General features: G+C 37.4%; 1 protein-coding gene across 1 annotated transcript in view; it reads right to left on the bottom strand.

The window, feature by feature from the left end:
* LOC110441233 (bifunctional glutamate/proline--tRNA ligase-like) overlaps window positions 1–21,342 on the bottom strand; it is a gene marked incomplete at its 5' end in the record, with an annotated part of 36,092 nt that overhangs the window by 1,888 nt on the left and 12,862 nt on the right. Inside the window, 12 exons of the mRNA XM_021484341.1 lie at window positions 188–361; window positions 997–1,191; window positions 1,489–1,644; window positions 2,626–2,727; window positions 3,207–3,359; window positions 3,983–4,192; window positions 4,496–4,547; window positions 4,861–5,078; window positions 5,397–5,618; window positions 17,466–17,666; window positions 17,959–18,159; window positions 20,414–20,614. Coding sequence (XP_021340016.1) covers window positions 188–361; window positions 997–1,191; window positions 1,489–1,644; window positions 2,626–2,727; window positions 3,207–3,359; window positions 3,983–4,192; window positions 4,496–4,547; window positions 4,861–5,078; window positions 5,397–5,618; window positions 17,466–17,666; window positions 17,959–18,159; window positions 20,414–20,614 — 2,085 coding nt within the window. The remainder of the gene's footprint in view (window positions 1–187; window positions 362–996; window positions 1,192–1,488; window positions 1,645–2,625; window positions 2,728–3,206; window positions 3,360–3,982; window positions 4,193–4,495; window positions 4,548–4,860; window positions 5,079–5,396; window positions 5,619–17,465; window positions 17,667–17,958; window positions 18,160–20,413; window positions 20,615–21,342) is intronic.

The raw sequence follows: 21,342 nt of genomic DNA, 5'->3' as shown, positions 1-21,342 counted from the left end.
CTACATATTGGCCATATTAAAACAAATAACACAAGTAATCAGTTGACAGTTTGAAGTAAATGCATTCTGATAAATCCATCGTGGTATTGATCAACAGCTATCTACTTGGGAGGCTGATCACTTCACAAAAGTTTCCTTGGAAGGCCAGTCCTCTAAACCACTGGACAAATTGTTGACATTTCATTACCTTAAGTTCCCAGTGGTAGAACTTCCAGCCTGGAGAGTAATTGTCGCGCAGATCACACTTGGCCCTGATCCCAGCGGCCACCAAAGAACCCTGTATCTCCTCACACTTCTTCATGAGGTTCTTCTCGTCTGCTTTAGACAAATTGGCCGTGATACCACATGGTACAATGATCACCTGTAATACACAGAGAGGACAAATTGAACAAACAAAAGTATGTTTTAATATGTAACACGCAAATAAAGTAATATTAATGGTACATAGGTGTGGGGGGGGGGGGGAATAAATGTAAGCCGACGTCTATTAAGATATTGAGTAATGGTTGGTCCTTGTGACAAAGGAAAGTACCATTAGTGTTTTATTAGAGCTGTAATAGGGTCTGCGTGGTCATCCTCATCGATATCGAGGGGTTACGCTCACTTCGCTCTCTGCAACCCTGGAATAATCGAAAGCACATCGCTAGCTTTTTGATTGGTCTTGGATAAAAAGAACCTGACCATTCACTAAGCTGATACATGTCCTTTGAAGATCACAGAGGAGCGACTCCCGACTTTAAAGCCAGTAAGATTTACCGTTTATACCTGACCACAATTTTCACATAACAGGAATTCTCATCATGAGTGTGCAGGTCATAATATTTGTGTGTGTTGTAGGTCTTGGGACCAAAAACCCTGAGAATTTTAGGACCTTGTTGTGCTGTCGTTTCACAGGTAACATAAGTAGCAGGCTTAATCTATCTCATAGATACCGTACATTACAGCTTATGAACTACATATCCCCTCCATCTCAAAAGCTTGCATCTTCCAACCTACCTGTACACTGGCAATCCTAGGTGGGAGGACCAATCCATTGTTGTCACCGTGGACCATACACAGCACACCTATCGTCCTGGTGGTGATACCCCACGAATTCTGAAAAACGTACTGTTTCTCCCTCGTCTCTGGGTCCTCAATCACAATCTCAAACATCTTGGAGAAGTTCTGACCAAGATGATGAGATGTGGCCCCCTACAACCAATCAGGTAAAAACATAGACAATTCATCTCAAAAATATCTGCAATAAATCTCAAGTCCATTTGACTGCAAACAAGATAGATAATTATTTCCCCAATTAACTTGGCATTTTTTTTTACAGCACATTGCAAAAAATCAAAAAGCTGTACACTGATTTTGAGACAAAAAGAGGTGATTCATCAAGTGTCACCAAAACTCAGCCTCTGTAACGTTCTGGGAAGGATCCTGATTGGACCACACTCAATAGTTCTCATCATGTGATGTTTAACTGTGATGCTATCAGTAACTGACCTGTATGGCACGCCCACTAGCACTGATATATGCCTCTACTGTTGTTGTAAAATCTCCTCCAGCAAATTTCTCCTTCTCTGTTTTCCTGCCCCGTACCACTGGGATGGCCAGTAGTTCCTCGTACACTCGGGCGTACAGTTCCAGTATCGTAAACACCTGCAATGTTCAACAGAATTCATATTCTTAAAATACATAAATCAACTTTGTCAGGTTATTATCTGACCTTAGGGTTTGTGACGGTAAAAAACCAACCCAATCTTTGATAAGATGTGATTATATTGACCACCTAAATGATACAAGATTCTAGCGGCATTACAAGGGAGCTAACTTCCATGTTTCCTATAATGAACTGTATAAACAAAGTTCAGTAAAAAACATTCATTACTGTGCAGTGTCAAGCATGGTGGTGTCTTTAATTTACAGTACATACTATTTCTATCATTTTTTTTTCACTTTGGCAAAAAAACACTATTTTTTCAGGACTGCACAATCAATTTTGACAAAATGTCACCCAAATGGGCTCATTGTATAAACATGAAAGTTTAATGTGCATTAAATTGTCATTAAAACTTTTCCATTACAAAAATCAATGTATTTTAATTGGCATTAACATTTGCACTGATTTGTATGTTACATTTTGATTTATTAAGTTATTGATGATGTCGGCTATAGATTTCAATAAATTTTAGAAGTATTTAATGATTTGTAGCTTTTGTCATTACTTTTCATTTACAAATTTTAAGGATGTATTTCAATAAGTTAATAGGTTTTTAATGTAAGTTTAATGCATTTTAAGGAAAAAGTAATGCTTCATGCATGCAGTAGTGAGTGTGGCCATCCTTGAGGCGATGGGGTGGGAACACGCAGTAATGTAGTGTAAAGATAATAACTTCAATGTATCATCCCATTGTACCATACTTTTAACTGATTAATTAGATAACCGCTGTAATATGAATGCTTAGAGTAGTTTATGGGAATTTTGAAAAAGTGGAACCTGTTCTTGTCGTCAAAATAAAACCCTCACAAAACACATCCTCTACACGGTGTTATAAAATCTAATTTATAATCAGTATTTCTTATGTACATGCACTTGTCAAAAATCTTAAATCTTATCTTGAAACATGCAGTGGTGTATACCTCCTCTTCTGCGTCCTTGCGATTGGCGTATGCTGTGTGACCTTCCTGCCATAAGAATTCTCTCGTCCTCAGGAAAGGCTGTGGATGTTTAAACTCCCATCTCTGTAAAACAATATTCAGTGCAATCATTTGTCCTCAGCAAATGTTTTCAAAATGATAATTCTGTTGGATTTGAAGAAATATTGATAACAGATGAAAATCTGAAGGCCCAGGGGACTATCCAGGTTTTGAGTTCTTTTTTGTTTAGTATTTGTACAAACTAGCTATAGAAAAGTCATCACTTATCAAAGTGTACCATCTAATCTAGAAATTACTTATTCAATTGCGTTGTTGTCTGATATATGTGCGAAGTAATGAAATGTGTCAACACAAATTACCATTGATGACAATCTCTGATATTTTCTAGTCATTTCTGAGTGAGGAACTCTTCCTAGGGATTAGATACATGTGACAGTAAGGTAGGATACACCCTTAAAATTAATTAATTTAATATAATGAACTTAAATAGAGATGCCTGGAGAGAGAGAGAGTTTTCCTGATGTACTGTGGTCGGTTGGAAAATGTTTGACTGTCGTACTTACCACAACATTACACCATTGGTTTAGTTTGAGAGGAAGGTCTCGATGAGATTGAATCCATTTCGCATAGGACGGGTACATCACTGTCTCACTGGTTGGCCTGATGGCTATTGGCTCAGCTAATTCAGATTTCCCAGACCTGGTTACCCAGGCAACCTACAATCACAAAGCAACAAATCTTTAACTGTAACACTGACTGGCCAGCAAGAATGCTGTAGAGTACAGATTTAGTAAGTAGCAGACAAGTATATATATAGCAGTTATTATTATATCTCAACTTCATATAACAGCTTGTCTGATTGGATGATACTGGTCACATGACGGGCCAATAAACCATCATATTGGCCTCATGCTGCTGACATGCACTCAAGGTTCCCGATCATATTTCTGTTATTCAGAAATGCACAAGAACCACCACAACCTAGTTCCGACAGGCGAAGGCAGACAACAACAATGGAGTGTTAACCTGATCATCTCTACTATTGTGTTATTGTTTTAAGATCTTTTTCTGGCATCATAAAATATTTCTTGCCCTTACTTTGTTTGTTTCCCCTTGATTAATCATGTTTTTTGCCATCGTGAAACAGAATTAACCTCAGAGAAACAAAGAATTGTGTTTCCCTCAAGTAAGGGCAATTAATGTATAATGTACTATCTGAGGAAATCAAAGAGAAATTTGGAAATTAATAGAAAAGAAGCACATCAAGAGGTAAATCTAAGAGTCTCTATCAGCAGTATTTGTTTTATGTATACAATGGTCAATAGTTAGTAGCTCTAACCTCGGGAGCAAAGTCCTCTATATGTGATTTCTCCCGCTCCAGCGCCTGGTTAGAGACAAACATTGGGAAGTATGTGTTCTCCACGCCAAGCTTCTTTATCTCGGCGTCAAAGAAGTCCTTGATGACTTCCCAGATAGAGTAGGACCATGGCCGCAGGATGTAGCATCCACTCACATCGTAGTACTCGATCATCTCCGACTTCGTGATCACCTGACAAACACAAAATACTACCTTTTGTAAAATACGACTTTTTTTAAATTAAGAAAAAAATTGTAAAATCTGGGCTATGCTTCAATATACTTACAAAATATTTTTTTTAGATGTTTTCTATGTATCTATGCTTTTGTAAGTAACATATCAGTTCCTGTAAGAAACACATTCTAAACTTATAGATGCCTTATTACCGATGGAAATATTGTTGTCAAGATTCATTCGACACTTCAGACTTATTACTGAGATAAAAATGTTTTGTTTCAACAGGTCTAAGGGTTCAGACAGGTAAACACGACTTACCTGTTGGTACCATTCGGACAGATTTTCATCTTTTTTTGCCTCCAGACAGAGTCTACAATGGACAGAATCTATGTCACAAATTGTTCTCCCATCAAAACCTAAACTTGTTGGGAAAATCCAATTAACAGGAGATTAGTGTACAATTTATGTCATTATTAAATAAACCTGAAAACCAATTATCACTTGCAGTGGAACCTCATTATATTCTTTAAATGTATACGCTTAAATCATTTTACCTAATTTCAATTGGGTTGGACGCTCAATACGATTTCAATGTATCTTGTGAAAACATACAATTATAAGTTGTGAAGTATACATGTGTTTGACAGTGAACCCCTCTGCCAATCATTTAACACCTGTCCTACCGTGTGATCTTTTTTAAATCTTTGTTAGCCGAGTCATCCTTGCTAGCTGAATCGTCCTTGACCGGTGCTGCCTCCTGTTTCTTTGGTGGTTTGTTTTCCTTGGCCTTTTTGTCCCCTTTCTTACTCTGCCGTCCACCTCCGCCCAACTCCTCTCCCGTCAAGTCCTTGTATTTACCTTTTAGGGACAGCAATGCCTGTACCTCCTTATCAACATCAGCCTGTAAAGGTCAAAATGTAACAATTACTCAATTTTGTCTTATAAAATATAATCATTATGACACCCACTGAATTACATGAGGGGGCTGTGATGGCTAAGTGGTACCACTAGCCCTCCACCAATGGGTCACCGGGTCGAGGCCTACGTGGGGCAGTCGGCGAATGCCAGGTACTGGCTGTAGGTACTTAGGTGGTTTTTCTCAAAGAGCTATGGCTTTCCTCCACCACCAAAACCTGGCACGTCCTTAAATGACCATAGTTGTTAATAGGATGTAAATCACAAACAAACGAAAAGCAAACCGGATTATATGGTAATATACCTTTGATGCCCCTGAAGACTTAAGTGTCCTGACTTTCTCGCCCTGGGCATCAATCTGTGCCTTTAGGCCCTTAGCTTCTGCTGAGTCGGCCATGCCGGAGCTGGGTGTCTGGGCAGCCCTCGGGGTGGCACCTGCTGGCTGGGGCTTCCAGTCCTTGCCTGTGGCAGTCTTGTACTCAGCCTTGAGGGCCAGCAAAGTCTTCACTTCAGGGTCAAGCTTCTCCTGTTATACAGACAGAAATACAAACTGTACTAGGAATATGGTAATTCTAAAATGATTATATTATATAATTAAAATAAGACACTAAATTCGAAAAATTATTTTGATAGAGGGATATTTTATTCGAGAAAATAACAAGCATGACAAATCTACTGATCTTCAATTAAATATCCTTAAATTTCACATTTTTGATCAATTGTTGAAGCGTTAGATTCTGTTCAATTTTATCCGCTATTCCAAATTAAGAGGTTTTTCACATGGTTTCATTATTATTTTACTATTTCTGCCAGAGAAATTGAGCAGGCTCAAGATATCCCAGCCCCTCCTAGGTCCATGGTCCTGTGAAAGACTATTTTCAGTACAGTCATAATGACCTTTTACTGATCATACCCATAATAAAATGTGTCAAGATATGTCAAACGTCAGAAATAAATTGTGACGTTTCATCAAAATCAGTCAAGAAATACAACTATTGGAATGATTACATTGAATGTAACTCTACTTTAAGTGACATCCCTGTAGCAACTGTAACCTTTGTTCTTGTGCCTGAAATAAGAGTTCCATGTAGGATCGAGCTGTAGCCTACTCTAGATCTTGAATTATGTGCTCTTGATCTGTAGTGGACGGACACAGGACGTACAGGAACGAGAATTTCACATTTACACCAGTAAACTGGGGCTTGGCTGACCACATTGAAAGTCAGCATGTTAAATATCAGATCTACCAAAACATTGCTGTAGATTTTTGTTTACCTATCTAATATTTAATTAAATAACTTTTATTTACATGTGTATTCATATTTCCTGAAATTTTTATTATTAAAATTCCATTTTTAGCTCACCGGGGGCCCGAAGGGCCAAGTGAGCTTATTTATGCTGTACTGCAGCATCCGTTCGACAACTTTTTCTTTTGAACGACTTCTTCTGAAGAACTGTAGGACCTAGGGTCATGATATTTGGCCAGTAGGTACCTGGGATGGAGTGCTATAAACTTACCTCATTAAAACAACCTTGACCTGATTTCAAGGTCACAGCGGTCAAATATGTTAAAAAAATCAAACAACAATATCCTCAGAACCATTTGAACTAGAGTCGTGATACTTGGGTATGTTATGAAGACCAGCAGTGTGAATATTTTTTTTAATTACAGTAATGAGGTCAAAGGTCAACTTTAAATGCTAGTCGGGGGTCAAATGTCAACTTTGGTTAAAAGCTTTAACAATCTTCTTCTCAAGTTCGATAAGGCCCAGGGTCATGATATTTGGCCAGTAGGTGTACCTGGGATGGTGTTGCTACAGAGTTTCCTCATTAAAATTACCTTGACCTACTTTCAAGGTCACGGGTCAAATATGTTCAAAAATTCAAACAACAATATCCTCAGAACCATTTGAACTAGAGTCATGATACTTGGGTATGTTATGTAGACGAGCAGTATGAATACTTTTTTCAATTACAGTAATGAGGTAAAAGGTCAACTTTAAATGCTAGTCAGGGGTCAAATATCAACTTTGGTTAAAAGCTTTAACAATCTTCTTCTCAAGTTCCATAAGGCCCAGGGTCATGATATTTGGCCAGTAGGTACCAGGGATAGATTGCTATAAAAGTTTCTCTTTAAAATGACCTTGACCAACTTTCAAGGTCACAGGAGTCAAAAATGTAACAAGAGGCCCAATGGGCCTGAATCGCTCACCTTGTATTAATCTCACAAATTATCTTAAAAGCGGACTAAAATACAGCTACAGGCAGAATATCAGTGTTTGACTCATAAGAACCTATTCAAAGATTTAAACATATGACGCCTGTGACCTTGAATGTCGAACAAGGACATAAGGTTGAACAGCGTTTATAGGCGTCCAACCAAGCATGCTTCTGGCAAAATATCACTACCCTGGACCTTTTGATTATACAGAACAAGGCATTTAAAGATTTAAATATATATTGACCACTGTGACCTTGAATATGGGCTAAGGTCATTCATTTGAAACAAGAGGCCCAAGAGGGCCTGTATCGCTCACCTGAATATTTAAGCAGTCATAGCAAAATATTCTCATTAAATATTATATTGCACTAAAAATATTTCCCTCACAAACTTTGTTGGCTCCATCTGTTGAAACTACCAGCAAAATATTATTACAAGATTCTTTGCTTTTTGATTCTTCAGAAGTTGCTTGACATATTTTCCTGTGACCTTGTAAGTAGGTCAATGTCATTTTCCTCCTCAAATTGGTAAGCTCTATTCCAAAAGCTACCAGCCAAATCTTATGAATCCATTCCTTTTAGTTCTGAAGAACAAACCATCAAAATGGTCGGGCTCTATCCCAGGAAGCCATCAATCAAATATAAAGATTCTATACCTCTCAGTTCTTCAGAAGAAGTCGTTTGAAGTTTTTGACATATTTGATCCCTGTGACCTTTAAAGTCGATCAAGGTCATTTTTCGTTCTCAAACTTTGTAGGGCTCCTACCAACAAAGCTTTCAGCCAAATATCATGACTCTAGGCCTGTCCGTTCTTCAGAAGAAGTTGTTTAAAGGTTTTAAACATATTTGACCTCTGTGACCTTGAAAGTAGGTAAAACTAATTTTCATTCTCAAACTTTGTTGGGCTCTATGCCAAGAAGCCACCAGCCAAATATGAAGATTCTATACCTTTTAGTTCTTCAGCAGAAGTCGTTTGAAGTTTTTGACATATTTGATCCCTGTGACCTTTAAAGTCGATCAAGGTCATTTTCGTTCTCAAACTTTGTAGGGCTCCTACCAACAAAGCTTTCAGCCAAATATCATGACTCTAGGCCTGTCGGTTCTTCAGAAGAAGTTGTTTAAAGGAAAAGTTGACGGACGAGGACGGACGGACTGACGGACGCCGGACGCCGCAGAACGACATTAGCTCACTTGCTCTTCGGGCAGGTGAGCTAAAAAAAACCTGGTAGTCCTTAATCCCAGCATGTTAATGGCCAAATATCATCACCCTTAGCCTTATGCTTATTGAGATGAAGTCGTTTAAAGGTTTTAAACATATTTGACCCCTGTGACCTTTACTATATGTCAAGGTTATTTGTTTAAACAAACTTATGGTAGTCCTTCATCCTAGCATGCTACTGGCTAAATATCATCATACTAAGCCTTTTGGTTATTGAGAAAAAATTGTTTATTCTTGGGTATTCAGAAGAAGTTGTTTAAAGGTTTTAAACATATTTGACCTCTGTGACCTTGAAAATAGATCAAAGTCATTCGTTTGAACAAACTTGGTAGCCCTTCATCCCCGCATGTTACTGGCCAACTATCATTATCTTTTCCCTCTTGGGTATTCTGAAGAAGTTGTTTAAAGGGTTTAAACATATTTGACCCCAGTGACCGTGAATATGATTCAAAGTCATTTATTTGAACAAACTTGGTAGCACTTCATCCCAGCATGGTACTGGCCAAATATCATGACCCTCACATTTGTAAAATAGAAGGAAGATTTTTTTGGTTCAAGAATAAATAACCAAAATGCCCAGGGTGATGATATTTGGTCATTAAGATGCTTGGATGAAGGGCTACCAAGTTTCGTCAAATAAATGACCTTGACTAAATTTCCATCTCACAGGGGGTCAAATATGTCAAAAACTTCAAACGACTTCTTCTGAAGAACGGACAGGCCTAGAGGCATGATATTTGGCTGAAAGCTTTGTTGGTAGGAGCCCTACAAAGTTTGAGAACGAAAAATGACCTTGTAATATGTCTTTAAACATGAGCATGTTTAAAGACATATTTCAAGGTCATTTTTCGTTCTCAAACTTTGTAGGGCTCCTACCAACAAAGCTTTCAGCCAAATATCATGCCTCTAGGCCTGTCCGTTCTTCAGAAGAAGTCGTTTGAAGTTTTTGACATATTTGACCCCCTGTGACATTGAAAATGACTCAAAATCATTTGGGTAGCCCTTCATCCAAGCATCTTAATGACCAAATATCATCACCCTATGCCTCTTGGTTATTCAGAAGTTGTTTAAAGGGTTTAAACATATTTGACCCCAGTGACCGTGAATATGATTCAAAGTCATTTATTTGAACAAATTTGGTAGCCCTTCATCTCAGCATGCTACTTGCAAAATACCATCACCCTGGGCATTTTGGTTATTTATTCTTGAACCAAAAAAATCTTCTTTCTATTTTACAAATGTGAAACTCACAGAGCCCACTTCATCATGCTTATACCAATTTTAGTACAGTTTTATTTTTATATTTTTTTTACATATCATTATACAGGGGTTAGCCATTTAACAAAAATATCACCCATGGCCACAACCCTCTACTGTACACTGCTACCTAAGTCAAGGTAATTTATTTGAACAAATTTGGTAGCCCTTCATCACAGCATGCTAATGGCCAAATATCATCACCCTTAGCCTTATGCTTATTGAGATGAAGTCGTTTAAAGGTTTTAAATATATTTGACCCCTGTGACCTTGAATATAAGTAAAGGTCCTTTATTTGAAGAAACTTGGTAGCCCTTCATCTCAGCATGCTACTTGCCAAATATCATCACCCTTAGCCTTATGCTTATTGAGATCTTCTTCTGAAGAACGGACAGGCCTAGAGGCATGATATTTGGCTGAAAGCTTTGTTGGTAGGAGCCCTACAAAGTTTGAGAACGAAAAATGACCTTGTAATATGTCTTTAAACATGAGCATGTTTAAAGACATATTACAAGGTCATTTTTCGTTCTCAAACTTTGTAGGGCTCCTACCAACAAAGCTTTCAGCCAAATATCATGACTCTAGGCCTGTCCGTTCTTCAGAAGAAGTCGTTTGAAGTTTTTGACATATTTGACCCCCTGTGACATTGAAAATGACTCAAAATCATTTGTTTAAATAAACTTGACAGCCCTTCATCCGAGTATGCTACTGACCAAATATCATCACCCTTAGCCTTATGCTTATTGAGATGAAGTCGTTTAAAGGTTTTAAACATATTTGACCCCAGTGACCTTGAATATGATTCGGCAATTTTGCGTCGTGGGCTGTTGTCAAAATTTTACCTCCTGTAAAGCTAGCTTTTCATGTGTACGCATCCTTTCGGATTATGGCCAAAATTTTATTCTTGAACCAAAAAAATCTTCTTTCTATTTTACAAATGTGAAGCTCACATAGCCCACTTCATCATGCTCATGTTTAAAGACATATTTGACCCCCTGTGACATTGAAATTTAGTCAAGGTCATTTATTTGAAGAAACTTGGTAGCCCTTCATCCCAGCATGCTACTGGCCAAATATCATCACCCTGGGCATTTTGGTTATTCAGAAGAAGTTGTTTAAAGGTTTTAAACATATTTGACCCCTGTGACCTTGAAAATAGGTGAAGGTCATTTATTTGAACAAACTTGTTAGCCCTTCATCCCAGTTTGCTTCTGGCCAAATATCATCACCCTAGGCCTTTCATTTATTAAGAAGACATCGTTTAAAGTAAAATATTGACGCCGGACACCGCACCATGGCATAAGCTCACTTGGCCCTTCGGGCCAGGTGAGCTAAAAATTAATTCCATTATCTATTGTACAAACACAGTTATAGTAAGTTTTTTTATTTTTTTTACATGTAATACAGGTATTGTATGGTATTTAACACTAATAAGGCAATAAGTACCATATTGTGTGTACTTTTCTCATTTAATTTGATATGTTATAAGTAAAATGTTTGTTTAAAAGTACAATTTTTCATATCTTATTTGAGAAAGTAAAAGTAACAACTCACTTTGCACATCTTTTTAACACCTGATTATCCAATAAGTGTGTTTAACTATTCTTGCTTACATGACAGGAAATGTTTGATCCTTAATATAAAGAGGGAAAAACTCATAAAAAATAGGTCAGCAAATAATAACCAACTTTAAATGGAAAAGCGCTTGCAGTGTTAAAAAATACAGCTAGTAAACAATTCTCCCAACACACACACACAAACTTAACAAGAACTAATTGTAATGGGGGACCATTACAGAAGTCCCCAAACTACCCCCTTAGTCGCAAAGATGCTAAAACAGGTGTCAGGGTAGAGGCGACAGTGCCATTATATATACTTACATACTAAGCGTAAGTAATATTGGCATACAATATATCAGAGGCCACTTCGTTTGGGGAACTTACATTTTAATTACACACACCACCACCTGTTTCCCTGTATCCTGTAGGGTTTAATGTATCTCACTAGGGCAGTGATCATGACCCAGACTATTTACAACTGTATCATGGTAGGTATCAAATACAATTCTAGTACAGTACATGCAATGTAATAACAACTGTATAATCATTTCATTTGTAACAAAATCTATGGTCACTCATAGTAAATCTATATACAAATCAGTGAGTCAATATTTCTTAATGGATATATGCTAAAGTACACAGTGTCCGACTAGTAGTGCCATTGATCTTGCTGTAAAGTACACACACAACATTAGTAATACCTTCCTCAATATAAAAGATTCAACTATATTTAACAGAGGATTTTACCACCAGTTTATTGTGGTTGTACATATACACACGTATACATATACATTCATTCACGTGTGCAAGTGGTGTAACATGTGTCACACCGGTGCCTTATACACAATGCTGATTAAATCAAAACAAAGTCATTTAAGCTAAAATAATGAGAACAGAGAAAGATAATTATGTTCTATGACTTCCGTCCTGCCCTCTAAGGCAATATTCTCATACAAAACTCACTGATAAGAATCACCTTCTGTTACCGGTAGACCTGAAAAACCATCCACGTGGCTAACTCTCCTAGTCAACATGTACACACAACACTGACTCAATGGAGTGACCTACTTTCTACCATACAGCTGATAACATGGGCAGAAAGGAAAGCCCAGAGGTGTGTCTGTAGTATGGATGGTAGCCTTGCTCTAGCCCTGGGCCTGCAGACTGTACTGGTGGTTAGACCACCACTTTTTCAACAGAAAATTGTACTAAATGTAACAGTATTTTAACTTGAATTACGTGTAGTGCGAGTCTAATTTCTTATTACATACATAAATTGAAATAAATAAGAACGATAAATGCTCATCACCTTGAGGTCAACAAACCCATTAAGTTTGTCATAATAAAAACAAGAGGCCCATGGGCCTTAACGGTCCCCTGAGTTCTGATATATTTATACAGAGAGATGATTTTTGTTTTTAAAACATGAACAGAAATATTATTCAAAGTGACAAAAAAACAATAAAACCACCTTATTCAATATCTAGCATACAGATTTAAGACTGAAAAGTATTTGAAAGTAGCACCTCTGATTCTAAACAAGGAAAATGAAGAAATTTTAGCACACCAACTCCTTGGGGGTAGGTCTGGCTCAAAATTTTTTAAGTAATAAACTGTCAACTCAGGGTTATAATTCCAATCAAGTTATCAACATGTAATATTCAAAGTATCATTTAAATTGCCATTATAAACCATCATAAATGTTGCCCCCCCCCCCCGTCCCCAGGGGTAAATGCGAGACCCTAGGGTCATAAAATTCACAATTTCGGTAGAGCACCTTAAAACCCTTCCATCTATGAAGAGTATTTATTACTGCCATATCTGGGTCTTGAGGAGAAGATTTTTGAAATTTCAGTCAATTCAACCCTTTTTGGCCCCACCCATCAGCCCTGGGGGGTCAGTCAGGGCTGATATTTGCATACCATCAAACTGCTATCCAATACTGATAATGCTAACCCAAATTGAATTACTTCCAATGGAAATTAAACAAATGTTGGTTCAAAATGTGATTTTCCTATATAAACTATAGTAAAGTTTATCCCCTCCCCAGGGGAAAACATGAGACCCCAGGGTCAAGAAATTCACACCATATCTCGGTCTTGAGAAGAAGATTTTTAAAATTTTAGTCAATTCAACCCTTTTTGGCCCCGCCCCTCATGAAGGCCCCTGGGAGGTGGGGACCATATAATTCACAGTTTTGGTTGACCTTTGGCCATGGAAGATTTCTGCAAAATTTCATTGAAATTGGTTAAGGGGTTTTGGAGAAGAAGTCGAAAATGTAAATTGTTTACGAACGCACGACGGACGACAGGCGATCGCAATAGCTAAATCACTTGAGACTTTGTCTCAGGTGACCTAAAAATGACAAAAAACAATTTGCATGAGTACCTCCGTGTGTATATCATAATTAATACAGAATTTTAATTTAAAGCAATAAATCTAAGTATAATAGTCTCATAATTTCAATAATGTTTTGTTTTAGTTGTTAGTTTTTCATGAACTTATTAGCTTCAAAAAATAGGAGGAATATAAAAACATCAATATTTACTATTGAAACAAGATGCCCAAATGACCTGTATTGCTCAACTGTCACTTATTTCACATCTGTGACCTTCAAAGAAAGTCAGGGTTTGATTTATCTAAATAGACTGTAATAACACTACACATTTTTGTGTTTTACGGAAGGTTTTCATACACTACTCCTTATGAATCCTTTTTGGGTGACTTTTAAAGTATTTTATTGATCAATTTTTCAAGGCTAGTTGGTGTAAGTCATTTATGCAAATCCCACACATCATATCACTTTCCACCATTAACCTGAATGCCAAATATCATGACCTCAGGCATCAGAAGTTGTTTAAAAGATTTAACATATCGATTAAACCCCTGTGACCTTGAAAATGACTCAAAATCATTTGTTTAAATAAACTTGACAGCCCTTCATCCGAGTATGCTACTGACCAAATATCATCACCCTCGGCCTCATGGTTATTCAGAAGAAGATGTTCAAAGTAAAATATTGATGCTGGACAGACGGTGGGACTACTGCACCACTGTATAAGCTCACTTGGACCTTCAGGCCATGTGAGCTAATTTTTGGTTTGGTTAACTTTTGATTGGGTCATTTAAGGATGTGCCTCCATGTATATAGTGTATGCGTGCTTGCTTGTGTGTATGCTGGAGACAGGTAATGTTGGTTTGCTTGCCTTCTTGTGATAGCGCGGATCTGATGCCGACTTCATAGTGCTATCTCACTGAAATGCCATGTCGAAGGCACCAAGCACAGCATTCCGCTCCGTCACATTATACTGACAACGGGTGAACAAGTTGTTGCCATTTCCGTTATTGCTGAGCGTTAAGCAGGGAATAACAAATACCATATTTAAGGACTTTGGTATGTCCCGGCCTCAGGACAGAACCCATTGCCTTCCTCACCTTGGCGAACGCTCATGTGAGCAAATAACTTGAACGTTATGCCATAGAATATTGTACATGAACAAATTCAAGTTATATTTCTAAAATATCTGGTTGGCACCAGTAATAAGCAGACACCCATAATATGTTCAATACTATATCTGTCCCTACAAGCCTTTGATGATTGGTGTAAACAGGTGTACCTCAGACTGATTGGTTTATTAGGTTACGATCTTACCAACAGCTAAGGTAACTTAAAGATTTGTTTGTGTGTGTGTGGTCATTATCATAATCATAAGACAAATTATCTACCAACCCACCCAAATTTTGTTCACAATTTAACTGACCCAAATATTTTTTCATGATGTAATAAGAAAGAAACAATTTATTTTAGGCCGAATTTAACTCTGGCTTACTCCAACATTTTTTTCTCCGATCAATAATATTTTCGGCAATCTGCATTCTTTACTCTCTGTTAACCAGCGTTGAATCCTGTTCTGGTCTGAAGGACTTTCTTTTACTCATCAGAGTTTTATTATAAAAGATTGTTTATTATACGAAATCAAGTTCACAAAACACAATATGACACAGTACTAGTAGAGACATCCAAATAAAGAAGCAGATACCAAGTACCATTCAAATTAGTGCAGCACTTTGGGAGGAGTAGTAAAATGTTTCAAACAAAGGGGAATAACTCCATAAATGTGGGAGGTGACTCCAATTTATATTCTTCAATCATGTTCCTCATTGTAAGTGCTATGTGTGATTAGTATAATTAAAATCGGTGCAGTACTTTAGGAGGGGTAATGTAACAACTCTTTTCAAGAAAGGGGTGTAACTCAATGAAAAGGGGAGGTAACTTCAATCTATATCGTTTATTCACATCCCCCTCAATGTAAGTGTAACTGTGTTATGTACATTAAGTAGCATTCAAATCTGTGAAGGACTTTGGATGAGTAGTGTAAATGATGTTTTTAAACAAAGGGGCATAAATCCATTGAAATAAGAGGTAACTCAAATCGATATACTTTCCTTACATCCCCTCCATGTCAAAATCGATGGAGTTTTCTGTGGGAGGAGTAGTGCGTACACCAATGTGTGTATACAGTCAGACAGACAGACAACCTAATTCCAGTACCCCACACCCCACACACAACTTTGTTGCTGGGGGGGGGGTATTATGATTTTATGTACATGTATACCATACTAAATGTGAAATATTAAATGTCTGCTCTCCACTAAATCTATCTGTATTACCTTATGATACAGTAACTGATGAATATCAGGATCATAAAACTATAGGTTTTATTAGATGGAACCTCTTGGATTCACAAAGCTATACCTCTATCTCACACAATGTACTCTGTTCACAACTCAGAATTTGTCCAATATTATAATCATTTACACAAGAATGCCAAGGACGGTGCTTGGTCACACGTTGATCCTCCCAGTCACATCACGGCACTGTGTTGTATCATTGAACAAGATACTTTACTCCACTTTAATAGTCAACTTAGCTGTAAATGAGTACTTGCATTGGTTGGGCAGTGCTAGAATTGTTGAATGCTAGCTGTAAGTGCCAAAATAGCAGCATGGCCTGTAAGCTTCCCAGGGAGTTAAGAAAGATATTTGCTGGTTGCAAAGGCCCAGTGCTAGAATTTTTGAATGCTAGCTGTAAGTGCCGAAATGGCAGCACGGGCATGTATGCTCCCCAGGGAGTTAAGAAATATATTTGCTGGTTGCAAAGGCCCTATAACCAAGGATAATAATTTGTGAACTGCTTTAAGACGATCTATNAGGCCCTATAACCAAGGATAATAATTTGTGAACTGCTTTGAGACGATCTATGAACTAGGTTGTGATAAAGCGGTATATAAAAACCTCAAATTATTATTAATACTATTATTTGACTGAACCCTCGGTATGGCCTTGACCTCGAGTATCAAGAAGTTACAGTAGCATGTGACAATGTCATCCAGCAAACGGTGCACTCAATGTACTGTAGTTTCAATAGTTCCACGATATTGTGAAAAGTCTTCCCTTGGAAAAATGCAAAGAGTCTATTATAGGGCATTGAATCATTCTTGCTATTCTGAAAGTAAAGCTTATAAGTCAAAAGCTGCCCTCTAGCTTAGGAACAGAGCCCCAAAGGAAACAATAGCCACTTTATTTCTCATGCACTAAGGATGCTATTATGTGTACCAAAAATAACCAATTAGACCCCTTTTGACCCTGCCTCTCAACCACCAGGTGGGTCAACCCTATATTTGTACAGATTTTGGTCCCCTACTTCTTCAATCAAATACGGTCATTTGAGAAAGAAGTCAGTCAAAATGGTTTGTTCAGTTGAATATGATGCAAATACTTTTTATAAGGGAGTATAAAAGGTAGAAAAAGTCAAAGTGCCAAACAAACAACAGTAAAAGTACTTATTTTAGTTCAGTCTTTAAGTGCATTATCAAAGTTAAATTTCCGTGCATTGACGAATCCATAATAAACGCGCTAGAAAAAACCATACAGAAACTTCCATCAGCGAAATAATAATTTCGCCAAATATTTTAAATGCGACACTCAAAATAAAAGTACCACTAAAATAGTTACATTTCCAGTATCTAAGACAGTGTAATGCTCATCTGCAGTATGATGTGATTAGAAAGGAGGAAAAGGAAGAAACACTTGTTAATTTTGAAAAAAACACACTTACTTTTGAAACTTTCTGGTCCTTCAGGTCACGGATTTTATTTCCTTGAGCAACAATTTTATCGTTGAGGTCAGAGTCTCCAGTTGTCGCCGGGGCAGTAGCGGCCTGGGCTGGTTTGGCATCTGGTTTCCAATCCTTGCCAGTGGCAGACTTATACTCAGTCTTCAATGCCAACAGGATCTTTACCTCAGCATCAATCTGATCCTACAACAGGAAGCAAATGGCTACCGTGTACTTTTATACAGTGATATTTTTGTGATTAAACAAAAGAACTATATGTAGTAAAGCCTTTGTTGGCCTCCAATTCCATTAAAATTCAAAACCTTTAACCTGATTTCCAAGCTTTTAATACTATATATTGATACAATGTACTAATATGAAAATATTTGTTTACAGGCATAATAGTGAAATTTCACATAACACATTCATGTATTCCTAAAGTTAGAAATTCTAGACTTTAAAGTTTTTTCAAGCTATATATGAAACATCTGTTTACCTTCTTTGCCTTCTGGGATTTAAGATCTCTGACTCTGTTGCCCTGTGCTGCGACCTTGTCGTATAGGTCACCGTCTCCTGTAGTCGCCGGAGCAGCAGTCACTGGGGCTGGCTTGGCATCTGGTTTCCAATCCTTGCCAGAGGCAGACTTATATTCGGCCTTCAACGCCAACAGGATCTTCACCTCAGCATCAATCAGATCCTACAACAAACAGCAAATGACTACTGTATACTTTAACTACAAGATAGTTTTGTGATTCAATAAAAGAACTATCGACCAAGGTAGGTCGAATGGTCTTTGTTGGCCCCAAATTCCACCAAAATTCAAAAAACCTTTCACTGAATAACTGGTTTTGAAATTAAGAATACTACATATTGATACCATTATGAAAATTGTTATTCTAATTGCATTATAGTGAAATTTTACATATCATGTCATCTTTAATATACATGTACAGTGTAATCTGTATTAAGCGACCACCCAAGGGAAATTAAACAAGAGGCCGATGGGCCTTAACGGTCACCTGAGTCCTACAGTATTCATTTTTGCTGTTGAAATATGAAGTGGAGATAATGATGTCAATCATCCCTACCACAATTTGAGTAAAAAAAAAGTTAAGTATAACGTTAAGTTAAGTTTGTCATTCCTAGACCGAGTTTCAGTTAAATAGGCCTATTTAAACTTGATCTTAAGTTTTCTTTTTTTCCTTTCTCAAAATGGCCAGCTGTAGTGGCCATATTGGATTTCTGATCGACCAGAAAAATAACAACACTTTGTCAGGACCATAAGTCGATCATTTCTACAAAGTTTCAGTTAAAACGGCCCAGTAGAACTTCACTTTAAGTTTGAAATAGTTTTTTCAAAATGGCGGCTGTGGTGGCCATATTTAATTTCTGATCGACCCGATAAATAACCATTTGTCAGGATTATGAGTCGATCATTACGACCAAGTTTCAGTTAAATCAGCCAAGTAGAACTTGACTTTAAGTTTGAAATAGTTTTTCAAAATGGTGGCCATATTGGATTTTTGATCGACCCGAAAACATTCCCATGAAGTATCAATGAAATCTCTTTGACAGTATTTTAGCTGAAGTTGAAAATGTAAAATGTTAACGTACGACGGACGACGGACAAAGATGGATAGCAATTAATAGGTCCATTGACTTAAAGCTCAGGTGACCTATAAAACGGTCGTTTAACAAAAATGGTTGTTTAATAAAGTTTGACCATATTTTGTACACACAACCGACTATAACCAAACGCCTCCTTATTCAGACAACTGTTAACAGACCACCGCCCCAAGCACACGTACAGGTAGTTTAAAACAACATCGTTCAACAGATCAGGTGAATAACTAAACAATACAATAGTCGAGTGATAATTATGACAGTAAACAAACAACTAAGAGTGTTTGAAAATAATTGTCATTACACTCGGAACAAAAGATGGACGGAGACTTGTTGAAGTTCTCAACTTACACGATTGTGTTTTTGGTAATTACCATGATTTAAGCTAAACTTGTTTCAAAATATATTGTTGTTGAAATGATAGCTGTTCCTGTGTTGGTCCAACAAATGGGTTCACGTGTATTATTCCTTTATTTTCGATGGAAACTGGAAAGAGAATCCAGTTAAAAAAATTACCTAAATAAACCTGACAGCATGTTGCCGTAAACGGACCGGTATTGTTGTCATTAGTACTTTGGCGTTGAGAAGTTCAGGGATGTTATTAAAGGCGTTTAATATTGATGAGGAATTAGAAACGATATGTATGCTACATAAACATATTTAGTGCGCAGTTGCGCTGATATTTACTGATAATTTCGCACGACAGTGCAGTCGTAAACATCTCTCAACAGATCCGATTTCAAGAATGAAAACCACCTACTACTTGAAGGGTTAAAGGTTACATTGCCTAGCAGGACACTTGCACAATCAAAATGGTTTTGCTCGGCTGCGATAAATATCAGTCCATATTTCACTGCTAAATCATCAATATCGGCAGTTAGAAAAAATACTTTTTATTTGTTTCTGCACATCAATGAATTTATTATGAGTTTGGAAATTGTTTTTTTTCTTCAAATTTGTTCATTGAACTTGTTTAAAAGATCGTGAATTAGCCCTTCGTCAAATGTGGTGACAGTCGCAAATTTGGAGGTTACACAACTATTTCAACGATCGTTTGGTATATTTTCGTCAAACATGGTCGCTAAAATGTATCAAATGTGGTCGTTAAACATAATTTTGGGGTTATTTTGGGGGGTTGCTGGTCGCGTTAGACCGATTGTCACTTAATACAGTTAAATTCCATCCATAGTAAAAATGGTCGGGAGGAATGAAAAGTGGGCGCATAAAACAGATGGTCATTTAATACAGATGGTCGCTTAAGCAGATTTGACTGTAGTAAATATAGACTGTAAAGGTTTTTTTCAAGCTATATTTGAAACATCTGATACCTTCTTTGCCTTCTGGGATTTAAGATCTCTGACTCTGTAGCCCTGCGCTGCGACCTTGTCGTATAGGTCACCGTCTCCTGTAGTCGACGGAGCAGCAGTCACTGGGGCTGGCTTGGCATCTGGTTTCCAATCCTTGCCAGAGGCAGACTTATATTCGGCCTTTAATGCCAACAGGATCTTCACCTCAGCATCAATCTGATCCTACAACAAACAGCAAATGGCTACTGTATACTTTAACTACAAGATAGTTTTGTGATTCAATAAAAGAACTACCCCAGTTAAGGTAGGTTGAATGGTCTTTGTTGGCTCCTAATTCCACCAAAATTCAAAAAACCTTTAACTGAATAAGGCCAAAAAAAAATGATTGCTTGGTTCTCAGGCCCGCACGCATTTCATTTTAGGGCACCGCATTGCCTATTTTATCGTGAAAGTAATAAAAAAAAAACGTGAATGCGCCAGTCGCAGTCTTTAAAAAATTCCGGAAAATTGGTCCGCATGTGTTTTACTCGTTAATCACCCAGGTCCCGAAAACGTTTGAATAAAGATAAGGATTGAGATACAGGCAAGCGTTAAAATGATTATGACTTATTAGTCTTGTGTACAAATGGTGCTCATTTCGGTACAAATAAGGAATGGGGGGTTCGTGATTCTCGTCTGGAATATCGTGGGGGGATTTTGGAGGCTTGCTCTATGACGGGTCTCTATACAACTATAACAAGAGGCCCATGGGCCTTAACGGTCACCTGATATATTTATACAGAGAGTTGATTTCGTTTTTAACATGAACAGAAATATTATTCAAAGTGACAAAAAACAATAAAACCACCTTATTCAATATCAAGCATACAGATTTCAGACTAAAAAGGATTTGAAACTAGCACCTCTGATTCTAAACAAGGAAAATGAAGAAATTTTAGCACACTGACTCC

Source organism: Mizuhopecten yessoensis, unplaced genomic scaffold (assembly GCF_002113885.1).
Source record: "Mizuhopecten yessoensis strain PY_sf001 unplaced genomic scaffold, ASM211388v2 scaffold1791, whole genome shotgun sequence".
Lineage (NCBI taxonomy): Eukaryota > Metazoa > Mollusca > Bivalvia > Pectinida > Pectinidae > Mizuhopecten > Mizuhopecten yessoensis.
Note: the sequence above shows the minus strand (reverse complement) of the source record. Positions and strands in the feature narration are given on the sequence as shown.